This window comes from Sciurus vulgaris (genome assembly GCF_902686455.1).
Source record: "Sciurus vulgaris genome assembly, chromosome: 2".
Classification (NCBI taxonomy): domain Eukaryota; kingdom Metazoa; phylum Chordata; class Mammalia; order Rodentia; family Sciuridae; genus Sciurus; species Sciurus vulgaris.
This window is the reverse complement of record NC_136462.1, coordinates 145,567,009-145,582,277: the sequence shown is the minus strand read 5'-3', so window position 1 is coordinate 145,582,277 and position 15,269 is coordinate 145,567,009. Positions and strand designations below refer to the sequence as shown.

At 38.1% G+C, this 15,269-nt stretch overlaps 1 protein-coding gene across 2 annotated transcripts in view; it reads right to left on the bottom strand.

The window, feature by feature from the left end:
* Window positions 1-4,605: 4,605 nt before the first annotated feature.
* AGBL1 (AGBL carboxypeptidase 1) overlaps window positions 4,606-15,269 on the bottom strand; it is a gene marked incomplete at its 5' end in the record, with an annotated part of 817,668 nt that continues 807,004 nt past the window's right edge. For both annotated transcript variants that reach the window (XM_079127372.1, XM_079127371.1), the window contains one exon: window positions 4,606-8,356. In XM_079127372.1, coding sequence (XP_078983498.1) covers window positions 8,155-8,356 — 202 coding nt within the window. In that variant the 3' untranslated portion in view covers window positions 4,606-8,154. The remainder of the gene's footprint in view (window positions 8,357-15,269) is intronic.

The following is a 15,269-nucleotide window of genomic DNA, read 5'->3' as shown; positions in this document are numbered from 1 at the left end:
GCAGAGAGGAAATGGGCCTGTGAGAGTAGCAGCATCTCTGCTTCATCTTTTGCATCCTCACCCAGGGTGGTGTCAAACTCCCATTTTCAAGAGTGCTTTAAATTCTATAGTCCAGCCATCCAGCAAGCCAATAAATGTAGCTGAAATTGAATTAGATTCTAGCCTACTCCACCCCCGAGTTTGCTGACTCAATCCAAACTCCTCTCCTTTAATTCTTCCTGTTTATGTTGTCACTTTGGTTTATTATTTATTTTTAGCCCTGATTTCGGAAGCCTTTACTCTGCTGGTCACTGGCAGGGTGTCAACAGCATTGCTCTTAGCTCTGAAAAGAACATTGTGTAGGCCTGGCCTCCGTCCTTCCAGAGACAGAGAGCTAGTGTCGCCACCTCACGCTGCCTCTTCACCCGCCTGGCCAGCCTGGGGCCCCTGGCATTCTCTGCAGGCTGGCCAGTGCAGCCTTAGTGAGTATTAGAAATGCAAGTGACCTTAGGTTTCTGATCCAGGCCCTCACTCTCAAATGGAAAAACTGGGACCCAGAGGAATGAAGGTTCATCCCCAAAGTCTAGCATCAAAATGACAGAGACTGAACCTTGGAATCTTAATTTCTAGTGTGATGTTTTTCTATAGACCAGTGAATGACCTATGGAACAAATCATCATTTTGTAAATTTCACCAGAGCATATGCTCCACTTTTATTTATTTATTTATTTATTTTTTCTGGACTCTGAACATACTTACATTCATTAAAAAAAAAAAAAAAAAAAGACTAGAACACCAATAAGAGCTCCTCTAGTGCCCACTGCTCTTCTGTTTGTTATTGTTTTCTTTAAGAAGTGAGTTTCTTTTCTTTTCTTTTCTTTTTTTTTTTTTTTGCCCTGAGCCAGGAGCAGCAAGCTGGTGCATTGCGCCTTCTCGGACTGGCTACAGTGGCAATGAAGGGACATGCTTCAGTCCCCAGGACAATGGTCTCTTTGAGTGGGAATATACCAAACCAGAATTACAAGTGTGCAAGAACAAACAAGGCTGGAGTCAATCTAAAGTTGTTTTACACTCTGTTTTATTAAAGTCAATGCATTTCCGTTCCTATGTGCCCAGCCTAGGCTTGCTTAATTATAGACACCCGGGGCGAATGCTAATGGAGACAGAGGACAGCCCCGATGATTGGAAACCAAGGCCCTTTCCTGACCTCTACAGGCCATTTGGAGGAAAAAGAGGATGCTGCTTCTGGAAAATGACAGAGCAGGAGGCACTGCTGACAGGGACTGAAGGAGATTTTTCCTTACAGCCTTGAGTCTGTGTACTCTGCTTTCCTGTGGCTCTACTACTTGTGTTTGACAGGCTATTGAGGCAATGCATAGGTCATTCTCAGGAGACTTTTGTAATACCATTCAACATATATTTAATGAAGTCCATCATGTCTCCTGCATGGTGCTCTCAAGGTATAGCAGTGAACAAAATCATCTTTGTTTTCCAAGAACTACCATCTGTTAGGAGAAGAGAAGGGTTCAAAAGCAACACCATGAACAAAACCAATAGGATTGTTTTAAGATGCTATCAGTTCTTGGGATCAAACGATAGGAAATTTCCTAGAAGTTCCTTTTACATTTATTTTGTGCTAAGAAAGGAGACCAGAAACTTTTATAGTGGATGGATCAGGAAGGGTTTGAGTGTCAGATTTTGTATGATTTATTCATACAATCTGGGTGGCCAGTGAGCAGACTGTAAATAGCAGAAATAGAACTCATTTTTCATTCCAAATACCATCTGGCTTCCCAGAGAGGACAGAGTTAGAGAGGATGCAAAACCAGGTGAGAAGAGTAGGGAGGAAATGACTGCTGAAACAGGTGATAAATGGCTCAGGAAGGAAGAGCACTGGACTGGCACAGCTAAAGCTAAGGGTCAGACTTGACCACACTGAAAGATTCATCCATTCAATGAAGAGTTGAGTGTCTGCTTTGGACTTGAGCTGGGCATCAAGCACACAAAGAAACAAGGCAACACAGATTCCCGACAACATGATCAAGTTCAGGAATTTAGGGATAGAAATTTTGGTGAAAGGAGATAGTGAATACTCTGGATTTGAACTTGTTGAGTTTGGAGTGAAATGGGATGCTACTCAGAGGTGTCTGTGTCTAGTACAAGCTATTTATATTTCGGTCAAAGACTGAAAACAACAAAATCAATATATTTCCTGAGACAGGTAATTGCTCCGTGGCCTCTAAAAGGGTTTTAGGGGTCTTTGAAGTAGGATACAATAATACAATACAATTGTCTTGAGAATGTGGATGAGAAGTACTCATATTCAGCTTATGTTAGCTGCAACTGTCCGTTGTTGTGGTACTATTATATTCATTCTCTCTGGGGAGGTGGAAGAACAACGAGTTAGAAAGTCAGACTTCTCTGAGAACAATCTCCGTCCTTTACCAAAAATTTTCCCTCTATGTTTCTTTTTTTTTTTTTTTTTTTTTTTTTTGCGGTGCTGGGGATTGAACCCAGGGCCTTGTGTTTGCGAGGCAAGCACTCTACCAACTGAGCTACATTCCCAGCCCCAATTTTCCCTCTATGTACAGCTGAGTTTTATTTTGGAGATGGCATTCATACATCCATCTCTCCCAGAGTTGAGAGTGAGAGCTAAATAATTATGTAGTGAGCTATATGGAAAAGGAGCATAGGCAGATATTCCCTCCCCTAGCACCTTCTAAAACAACATCCTTTCCATCCAAGAGCACCTATGTTTCAGATCCATACTATGGATGGTTGGAAGGCAGGACTATCAGCCTTCTGGCCTCCTCAATCCACTCCATAGCCAGGATAGAGCTTAGCTTCCTGTCACGTCTTAACCTGTTCCCAAAGACCAAGGCCATGAAACATCCCAAGTGGACTACTGTAAGAATCATGCTTAATTTTTGCTCTTTCTTCAGGGTGATCATACTATTCATCTGCTACCAAAAATCCAAAAAAGACCATAAAATGTCCCCAGTATAGAATAATCAGTTTGCTCAGTCATTTGTTAAATGACTATTAAATTCAATGCTCTCCTCTGGTCACTTGTCATGGGAACTCAATGTTTTTAATTCAGTAATTCTCTCACAGTTTGTGCTCTCTTCTGAGGACAACTAAACCCATTTTACTTTGTGACTCAACCAGGCCCAGAATATATGCACCCTTGGAGACCAGTAGTGTCCTATTCCAATGATAGATGAGCCTCGACTTCTATCCAAAATGTATTTATCTCCATTTCTGTGTGATAGTATAAAAAATAATCACTCAGACACCTTTTGACTTTGTAAATGTAAATGTAATGATAAGCCTCTCACCCTCTGGTCTCTTTCTTAAAACCCCAGACCTATCCCATTGTGCCACTGTGTGTGTGTGTGTGTGTGTGTGTGTGTGTGTGTGTGTGTGTGCACGTGCGCGCACACACAGTAGTGGTGGTGGTGGTCGTGGTGGTGGTGGTGGGTTCTCAAGCTCAATTCCATGTTCTTTGTGTTGAAACATATGTAAGAGATGTTTTTTGGCTACATAAAATAGTATCTTTTATATTGTTAGGCAGTGAAAGACTGCAATCCAATCCATTTTTATCTCAGAATTCCCCTTTTCCACTCTTTTTTTCTAAACAACACATTTTTATCAAGAATCATTCAGGCACACGTGAAGCCAAACTGAAACACAATTAAGAGAGGACATCTGTTGGGCAGACAGCAGCAAGCTCCAGACCTGATGAATTATTATTGCCCAAAAAGCTCTCATGGTGAGTACCAGGATACTGTCTGTGTGTCTTTCCAAGATTGGAGCTTTGGGGGGCCAGAGTGAGAGATACCATCATGACAAAACAAATCCATCACTCTAATGAGAATCCAAATGTTCAGATCCACCACACAGGTCACTGTGCTGAGTCCCTAACAAGGATGACTTATGTCAGGCATTTCATGGAAGCCTCATCCCTTGGCAGAGGGCAGTCTCTTCTTGGAATTTGAAATCGACTTTACAGCTTAGTTCTCTGGGCTGATAAATGGAAACTGCACATGAGGATTTCTCTTCCCTTTAGAGGTGAAATGTGACCTTCCTTGTGTTGGCAATGCTCAATGTGTGCTTGTAACTCAGTGGTCAGGTTATTTTCAGGTGTACTTTGCTATTCAGAATCTTGTTGCTGGAGGCTCAGAAGAAACCAGTGCCAATGGATGGAATTCTTGGATGCTGATTCACTGACAGGTTTGCAAGTAAGAACCAGGCAGCCAAGTTGGCAGGATGTACCTGGGGCTGCACAGCCAGTTCTCAGCAAACAGAGCCTGTGGTTCCAGAGCACCTGAATGAATATTCACAGCCCCTTGGGACACTTAGGGATACCATCTCTCTAGTCTTCCCATTCTTTCTAAACATTTGCATAACATAGGGGAGGACAGGGGCCACTTGTTCCCTTGCCTCACACTGCTAATAGTCTTCCATGGCAATTATCAGCTTGAGAGATGGGGCTACACTTTTGCTAAGTGGTCCCTTAGAGAAACTTATTTCTCTTTATAAAACAGAGACTTGGAGATGGGAAATGGAGAAGTTTAAAGAAAACATAAGAGATTCCATCATGGACATCATGGTGGCAGTAGAAAGTGTGGCAAGGCCACATTTTTTGAACACTCTCAATGTGTCAAAAAGTATGCTAGGTGTAAGGAGAGATACAAAGGTCTATATGCATTTTAGTGGTCACTACTCAATGGTGCATGGGGTAAGGGTACAAAAGGCACATTAATCAAGTTGGAAGTATAAGCATGTTATAAAAGAAATGTATAAATAATATAATAAGGGCATAGAAGGGAGATTATATAACTTGATTGGGGGTGATTATGAAAGGTTTCATAGGAGAAAAGGAATTTTAATTAGATTTTGATGTCCCCAAATCAGGTAATGGGATTCATCTGAGACAAAGGAAAATGTGAATGGTTTGAAGAAACAAAGGGGACATTGAGGGAATTGTGTGACCCAAGAAGTGTTGGTAGTGGTGGTGGTGTGTGTATAACAGGGGTGGGCCTGTCCAGGTACAGCACTCTGCAAATTTCCATTCTTAATGCACCTCTGGATTGCAGGAATCATCTCTGACTCAGTATCCTTCAAGTTTCCAGTGTTCAATATGATCCCACACTGCATTCGTCTTTCCCTCACTGCAAACCTTCTGTCCTTCAAATATGATACTGTCACATCCAGGAGTGGTCCTCAAGCTAGTAAGCAATCATCACAGCAAAGGTGTCAAATGATCATTCATAAACAAGTGCAGTGTGCTACTGATAGCTATAACCTGATGTGAGTCCTGGAAATGCCTCTGCTAGAGTCTTATATATTCACTAACATTCAGAATGAAGTTCAACTTCTTCATCAAGGCAGAACAAATATTGGCCAATATGACAGGTCTTTCTCTTTTCAATTGTATCTCTTGTTACTTTCCTCTATTCCCTACATAGAAATACATCCTTTAAACCAGTCAGACTGAATATTTCATTCCAGTGTCTAACCTTACCACAGGGTCTTTCCATTTCTTGGCACGTCTTCCTTCCCCTCTCATACATACTCATCATCTAAATCATCTTCCCAGTCTGGTAGATTTTTACCACCACAACCATCTCTTTTAGATTAAGTGTTTCCCTTATTATCCTCTGCATAGCTCCATAATGGTATATGCCATTGTATTTCAGGCATCTCAAATTATTGTGAGTAAATCGGGGCACAGTGAATCTTTTTCTCCGCATTTTTAGAGCTGAATAAAGTACTTGACGCATAGTGGGTACTTAATATACTTTTGTTGCATAGATGGATCAATAAATATTCCATGTCCCTGAACTTGCCACATAGAAACTGACCTGTCCTGACTAATTTCTCTCAGAAATTTGATAGATGACTACAAACAAAACCTATAAAGTGATTTGGGCTGAGGTACTAATTGCTGATGCTGAATTAGTATTACTCTCACTCCTCCCAACTTTTATATTTCAACAATATTATTTTCTTGATTGCTCAAAGCAATGAAAGAATAGGAGCATTATGTAACCTACTTAAGAATAAAAATATTGAATATGTGAATAGTGAAGGGATGCTGTGAGTTTGGGATTTCAATTCAATGTCTTTGTTGTTTTCTTCAAACATCTTGTGTATGTTACAGAAATCTCAATGTTTCAATAGGAAAGCTGGATGTGCAATTTCTGAGCAATAACAAGCAGATTTGGAAAGCTGAGGAAAAAATAAATTGTCAATAATGATATTAATTTCTTAAATCACAACAGAAAAGAAGAAGAGAAGCAAGAAGAAAGCCTTTCTCCATGCCTTGGGGCTAAACTTTGGCAAAATTTGCTTTGTGGTAGGAGGAGCAGCTCACTGTTAGTTTTCTCTGGAATTATTTTAATGTTTCTAAAACTCTTGTTGGTGACTGATATATCAGTAAAAATCTCTTTTGCAGGTATACAATCACTCGATACACATTAATTCCCTTTTCCTTAATATTAAAACTTCGAAATATAGCTGGGCCCATCTCACGGAAAGTCTTCCAATCACCCCATCACAACAATCTTTAGTCATATATTACCTTCTGAATGATGGGATTAAGGAGAAATATCTGTACTACTTTTTGAAAGATAGGGGATATGTTATTACTACTGTATTCTTCTGACTGCAGTCTGGATGCAGATGCAAAGGTTGATGCTTCTGTGATCATTCTAGATCAAGGGTAGAAGCAACACAGCTGAGTTAGAAAACTTAAGTAGAATCAGAAAACTGTACCATGTAGCCATAATACCAGTTCTGGCTTCCCTATATCTGGAATTCCACATGACTGAAAAACACTCATAACTTATAAAAACTACTATTTTGAATTTTCCATCTCTTATAGCCAAATCTAACCTTAATTTAATATGTATAGCATCTGAACAAATCTACATTTAACCTACCATATACCCTTCATTTTATCTCCCATTTTATATCTACCTCCCTGGCCCCTTTCGTCTTTCTGCCTGGGTCCTGAACACCTCATCACTCCATTCTTTAAGTCACTCCCTTAAGCAAACTAACAGGCCATGCTCCACTTTCACCGGTTCTAAATCATTCCAATCTCACTAGGCTCCTCTCCTATGCAGATTCCTTTCTGTGTCTCTTCCAGTAAGAGGGAGCATTTCTCAACCAATTAACCCCAGAAGATGTTCTATGTAACTGTGAGAATACTTAAAGAAATACTCCATGTCGTGGAAGGAAATAGGCCAACATTATTGTGTAGCATGGGCCAAGTTGTACACATTTATATGCCATCTAATTTCAACTTTATAATAACTTTTTGATTCAGACATGCTCACTCCTGTTGTATGCATAAAAAAAAAAAAAAAAAAAAAAAAAAACTTCAGTTTAGGGAGATTGAATCACTTGCATAAGTTTTCCTAACAGACAACTACCGGATTCAGGATATGAACCACATCTGTCTGTCTGATTCTGAAATGAATGAATTTTCCAGTATATCCTACTGTCTTCCAGCATGTGTTTAATGCTCTAAATATGTAAGATTTTGAAATTTGTGAGAAGCAATGACTGAGTCATTTTACATATAATCTAGTCCAGCTCTGGCCTCCACCAGATCTGTACAATATATACTGTTAGAGAAGGTCAAGAAAGACACTTGCAATTAGTTGGTTGCCAGTCTTTTAAGTTGTCAGCCAGTACCTGAAGAGGCCTCCAGGACCCTCTGAGCCTCAGTGGTGCCCATGTGTGTGTTGGGAAACTCAGATGCTATGGTATGGGACTAACACTCACATAATGAAGATTCACTTGGAATTCTGGCTGATAATCCAGGAGGAGAACCCAACTTTTCTGCTTCTAGTCTGCTTTAGCTCCAAGCACAGGAACACAAGAGAGCTCAGAACAGTTTTTAGAGGATCCGTGGTAATCGTGAGATTACCATTGGATCACATTCTAGGCATTGGCAGCATGCATAGGCTCCAAGGGCCAACTAACTGTGCACACAAATGTTATAATTATGAAGTAACCCGCTCCACACATAGGCAAGCTCAGAGGGTGGCTGAGCTCACACAGGCCAGCTTTTTGCCCTGACTCATACATGTCTCTGGTGGTGAAGAGGGAGCATGATAACCACTGGATTAGTGGTAGGAGACAGCTCTCTGGACCTCAGGACTATGGGATGCTTTCTGTCCTCCTGCCTGCCCCCTCCTCTTCTTCCTCCTCATCCATATTGAGAGCACACTCCTGGATTTGCCGGTCCAGCTCAGCAAAGTTCCCTTCCTGGTCCATGCTGCTGTCTGTGCTATAGTCGATTTCCTCCATGCAGGCTGGCTCGTCATCCAGCTCTGAAGTGTTGCTGCTGCTGCTGCTGCGCCTGCCATGGGTGCAGAGGGGAAGGGAGATAGCGAGAGAGAAGTGGAGAAAAAGGAAAAGAAAGGAAAAGAGAAGTTAGCTAAAAGGTGCAGCTTAACAATTGGTCAGGACAGGAGGGTAAGCCTTACCCATTCTGGATTTTAATCTTAGACTCACAGCTCTTTTAAATATATTGCACATAAACCCCTGTGCCCTCAGCTGCTAGCTTGAGATTGGGGAGAAAATCACATAGCCTCTCAGGGCTTCTTTCTTCCTTTGCCAGCAGAATCTGTATTTCTATGCCAATCAGAAGTTGTAGACAACCTCACATATTTTGCATTTTCAGGGTAGTTTAAGCTTAAAATGCACAAGCCCAGAGGGCTGTCTTTCGGAGTCTGAGAATGTCATGCCATTTACTCCCAGAAAAGAGTGGGATGGGGATCAAGATAGACAGGACTCAAAGCCCAAATGCTTCCAACTCTACCAGACAGCACTGTGAGTCATACTGCACAGCTTTCCTTGATCATGATGAATGGTTTATTGGAATTAGAAAATTAATCCAGGTTGAAATTAATAAATGAGAAAGTAACTGAGGAAACATTTTCTATTTCTACTGTGTTTGTGCTCCCCCATGATCTCCTCTCCCACCTTCCCTCCAGTTTATTGACAAATGGAAGATCAACAGGGCCTGACCAGCAAAAGACAGGAGACAGTGGAAATGTACCAAAGACCTTATAACAGATTGTGAGCAGGGAGAATTTCCTCCCCAGCAGCTGTATATCTTCCGCATTTGCATGAGATACCTTCTTTCCTGAACACTCTCTAATCACTCCCTACTTAGGACTTAACCAATTAGGATTAGCAGCATGCTGGGTCTCTACCCTGTGATTTATAGATGACAAGCACTTCATAAATCAGGCAGAGCTGTTCATCCACCTGCCTCGCCATAAACAATGAAAATGGGTAATCAGAGGCATGGTTACTTGTTAGCTTGGGAAATGAATCAGAGGTCAGTTTCTTAATTGTCTGCTGACTGGTGTGAGCTGCTTCTGTGCTGTTCAGATCCTCTGCACCCTAAAATGAAGGTCTGCTGGGACATTGCCTGAATGGAGAAGAAGGGAAAGAAATATGAACCTTGTTTCCATAGCACCACAGCATTAAATTGATATAATATTTTATAGGCTGAGTTGTGGGTAATAAAGTAGTTGAATGAAGGAAAGTAAGAGCCACCCCAGCCGTAACAGAATCTCAAGTCCGCAAGAACCCTGAGTGTCTGAGACTCGCCTGCCACCATGCTAGGTATGGAGGTGATAATGCCATGCAGTGTCAAGAGCCTGACTCTAAATCCTGGCTGTGGAATTTTGAAAAGCCGTTAATCTTATAGAATGGCAATAATAATGTGTCAAGAGTTGAAGTGAATTCAAAATGAGAAAACGCATGGATATTGTCTAGCAGAGTACCCAGTGAAATAAAGAAAATCAACAATTTTTAATTCTGTTGCTTTGTTGTGGATCCTAAAGAAAATGATAAAGCATGACATGAAAGAACATTATGCATTTAAATTTGTAGTTTCCCACCTGGGTTACTACAACAGTACCACAGAACCATCCAAATTGGCATGGCTAATAATTTCTCTGAAACATAATTTGTATTATGTGACTTCCAAATCCAGGACCTTGCAAGGACTCTCTATTGCCTCTTAATGCAATGTAAGTATTGATGTGAACTTCCCTAGAGGGTCCAGTTGGCAAGTATCCATGAGTAAACATGGTCAGTCTTACCCTAATAAGGTCCTACCTTTCCTCCATGAGCAGTCTGATCCAGTCACTGACAAACTGGGAACCTCCCAGTACAGTCAAGTTGAAAAACAGTTATTGTTGTGATAATTCAAAGAAAAAATACTTAATGTTTTCCTAACGTTTTACTCATGCAATCAACTTCTCATACCTATAATAATCTTTCAATCTCTCCACATTCAACCAAATGAGGTATATATTTTTTTTTAAAGAGCACATCTTAATTTCTACCAAATGGTTATTTTGGGAACCTTCCCCCTTATGAAAGAAGTCTTCCATTGAATACTATTTTACATATTCATTTAATTTGTTTCAATCCTGAACTTTGTATTAGTTTTATTGTAAATAACAGAAAACCCAAGCCTCTGTCAGATTCACATCTCTTTCATTCAATAGAATATATAGAATGTGTTTAGTAGACATACAGTAAAGAATTGCCAAATGGAAGATAAAAAGGTATATATTGAAAAACTCATATAGCAGATCATCTTTAGGGGTACTACTTTTTTCCTCTTGATTTATTTTGCAAAGGTTTTATATATGACTATACTACAATTATTATGACAGTGCATTTCAGTGAGGTGAAACAATGATGGTTTCTTTTGTTATTTGGTGAGTGATGTAGGTCAGAGGATACCAAATAGCAGACCTGTAAGAGAAACAAATCTAGAGATACAACATGAGGGTTAAAGTTAATAAAATTACAATAGATAAGACATATTTTTCTTTTAAAAGTAGATGTTAACTGCTCTTATTACAAAAATTAACTGTGGGAGATGATATATGTTAGTATGCTTCATAAAAGTAACCATTTTACTATCTATACTCATCTCATAACATCACAAGTAAACTTTAAATATGCACAATTAGACTTGAACAACAAATTAATCACTAATAAATAATTAAAGTCAAAGTAGCTATCTAAAAGGAATAAAAAATACATTAAAAAATGAAAATATAAAATATCAAAATATGTAGGACACAGAGTAAGTCTTGCAAGAGAGAAAAACTTATAGCAAAAAATGCTCACCTTAGCAAAGTTCAAACTCAAAAAATTCTAACACATACCACCAACAAATAGAAAAACAAGAGCAAAAAACACAAAGCAAGGAGAAGAAAGAAATCATAAATATAAGAACAAAAATAAATGTCATTTAAACCAGAAAAACAACAGAGAAAATTAGTGAAAAAGAGATTAGACTACTTGTAAAGTACCCAAACTGACCAATGAAAGAAAAAAGTCATCACTAAGTATCAGGAGTGAATCAGGAGCTACCACTAAAGGCCCTGAGGGCATCAAAGGGACCATAAGGGGAGATTACAGAAAACCCATGCAAATGTACACTTGACAACTTAGAATGTAGACCAATTCTTCAAAAAGCAAAAACTATCACAATTTACCTCTATGGAATATATAACTTGAATAACTCTAAAACATTAAGAAAATTGAATTCATAATTTGAAATCTCTTAATAAAGAGGCCCAAATAGTTTCACTGGGAAATTCCACAAAATGATTAAAGTAAAATTAGCATGAATTCTATACAGTCCCTTCCGGAAAACAAAAGAGGGAATGGTTTCCATTCATTTTATGTCTAGTATCACCCTGAGAGAAAAAAAAAAAAAGATATCATTTAAAGAAAGAAAATCTAAGAATACCCTTTATGAATATAATGCAATACTCTTAACAAAATATTAGCAAATTGAAGTTATTGTTATGTAAAAAGTAATTATATATCCTGAAGACAAGGAGTTAATTCCAGGAAATGAAGCCTGACTCAATATTGAAAAGGTAGCTAAATTAAATCCTCTAAATTAATAGGCTAATGGACTAAAATCACATAATCTGATAAATTTGTACAAAAGTAGCATTTAATAAATTCTGATATCTATTAATAAAAATTATCTAAAGAAATAATACAGGGGACTTGCTCACATTAATAAAGAACATCTACAAAACCAAAGAGCCAATACCACATATAATGATGAAAGATGGAATGCTTCTCTCCTAAGACAGGGAACAATGAACACAAGTCCACCTTCATCACTGCTACTCAGCATAGCACTGAAGTTCTAGCCAGAATAGGAATACAAAATAATAACAATAGGCATATATTTAGATAGGGAAGTAAGAAATAAAACTGTTCTATTTGGAAAAAAATATGAAAGGAAAACAAAAACTTCCTAGAACTCTAAGTGAAGTCAGGGAAGTGGTAGGTTACAAAATCAACATACAAAATCAATTACATCTCTACATAGTAACAATGAACTTAAAATAATTTCTGAATATATAACCACTAAACAAAAATGAATTTTGGGGGTATTAAATTAACAAAATGTATTCTATACTTACCCAAGAAAAACTACAAAAATCTGATCATTCTAAATCAAAGAAGGTCTAAATAAGTGGGGAAATAAACATTAATACATGATCTAAGAGACAGCACAGTCAGGATGGCATTGTCCCCAAAGTGACAGGTAAGCTTGATAGGATTCCTATCAAAATCTCAAAATATATACCACAGTTTCTTTATCCATTCATCAACTGAAGGGCATCTAGGTTGGTTCCACAATCTGGCTATTGTGAATTGAGCAGCTATGAACATTGATGTGGCAGCACCTCTGTAGTATGCTGATTTTAAGTCCTTTGGGCATAGGCCAAGGAGTGGGATAGCTGGGTCAAATGGTGATTCCATTCCAAGTTTTCTAAGAAATCTGCACACTTCTTTCCAGAGTGGCTGCACTAATTCGCAGCCCCACCAGCAATGTATGAGTGTATATATACAATGGAATATTACTCAACCATAAAGAATGATAAAATTATGGCATTTGCAGGCAAATGGATAAAATTGGAGAATATCATGCTAAGTGAGATAAGCCAATCTCAAAAAACCAAAGGACGAATGATCTCTCTGATAAGCAGATGATGACACATGGGGAGTGGGAGGGGTTAGTGTTAGGGTTAGGGTCAGGGTTAGGGTTAGGGAGGGGGGCAAGAATGGAGGAAGGAAAGACTGTATAGAGGGAAAAGAGGGGTGGGAGGAGTGGGGGGAAGGGAAAAAATAACAGAATGAATCAAACAACATTACCCTATGTAAATTTATGATTACACAAATCGTACGCCTTTACTCCATGTACAAACAGAGAAACAACATGTATCCCATTTGTTTATAAAAAAAAAGTAACATAAGGGCTTGTGTAAGTGAAAAATACAGCAAAGTATAAAATTTAAAAAAATCTCAAAATAACTTCTGTTGATCTAGACAAGTTTATTTTAAAACTTATACGGAAAGGAAAAGTATCTAGAAATAGCTAAAACAATAATGAAAACAAGAGTAAGGAGAAAGAATCCATTTACTCAATTTCAATTGATTACTTAGCTGCAGTAATCAAGGCGGACTGGTACTGGGAAAGTGACAGACACATAGATCAATAGAGAGCACAGAACCCAGAAATGAATAAGGCTTAGGATAAAGTCATAGAGATGTAGGGCTGGAGAAAAAAATTCTTAGAAATGACTTAGAACATAATCAACAACACAAAAAAATGATGATTTGACTTCAATTAAATATAAATTTTAATTCCAAAAGACTTTGTTAAGAAGATAAAAAATACAATCTACAATCATAAGAATATATTTTCAAAACTCACATCTGATAAAGGACTCATATCCAGAATTTTTAAAGAACTCCCAAAACAACTATAAAAAATTGATTTAGAAAATAAGCCAATGACATGAAGAAAAATTTCCACAAAGAAGATATATGGATTGCAAATAAGCACATGAAAAGATGTTCATCAACACTAGCCATTAGGGAAATGCAAATTCAGACTATGATGTAGTATCACTACATACCTATTAAAAGTGATAAAATTAAACATAGTCATAATACCAAATGCTGGAGAGGAAGCATATGAATGAGATTTCTAATACATTGCTAGCTGGTGAAGATGTATAAATATACTGGAAAATAGTTTGTAGGTTTTCTAAAAAATTGAAAATACCCTTTCCACAGGATCCATCAGTCACTTTCTTAGGTAGCCCAGAGAAATAAGTAGTTACATCTACACTACATGCTTGCATGCTTGCAATTTTATTCATAGTAGTTCAAACCTAGAAATAATCGAAATGTTCCAAAATAGGTGAAGGGTTAATGTGGTAGATGCAAACTGTGGAATACTACTTAGTCATAAAATATAAACAAACTATTGATAAATACAACAATGTGGATGGATCTTATGGGTATTATCCTCAGTGAAAAGTGTCATTCTCAAAGGATCATGTTCTGTATGATTCCAGCTATATAGCATTGTTCAAACAATTCAGTTATTAGGGATAAAAAACCAATGAATGGCTGCTAGGACTTGGGGATACTTTGAAGGAGGGAGTCAGTGTGATAATAAAAGTGCAACACAAGGAAGATCTTTGTGTTGATGGCATGGTCTTTGTTCTTGATCACATGCATCTACACATGGGCTGTAATGTACAACTAACACATACTTTATACCAGTGTCAGTCTCCTGGTTTTGATATTGTACTAGGTGACATAAGATATTACCATTGGGGGAAACTGGGTGAAGTGTACATAGGACTCTGTACTATCTTTGCAACTTTCTAAAAATCTCTATTTCAAAAGTTAAGAATGTCCAAGAGTTAAAAAGTAAAAATTAAAACAAGAAAATTTTAATTTTTAAAAAATTTTTAAAATGCACACATAATTTCTTCACAAAAGTATTAAAATTCACCTACACATGGGTAATTTAAATATCCCAAACTTCTGATGAGAACTTCCAATCAACTAGTTGGTATCTAGAGGAGTCTTAAAAACTTTAGCTTCCTCAAGCAAAACCTAAATAAATGAACTATGTTGTGCAATTACCCTTATCTTGCACCCCATCCCTGTGCAAAAATCTGGTCACCTTTGTGTTCCATTTTTTACTTTAAGCAGTGGGATCACCTCATTGTCCTTGACCTTTTCATTCCCCTCACCTGCCACCTTTAAGTTGACCATGAAATTCTGTTGGTTGTATCTCTTTCTCTTCTCTTGATTATATTCTTTCCATCTGGAATTTCACTGCAGTTTTATAATGCTTGAGCCCATTAATTGTTTTCCACATTTAATCTACTTTTACATGCCTA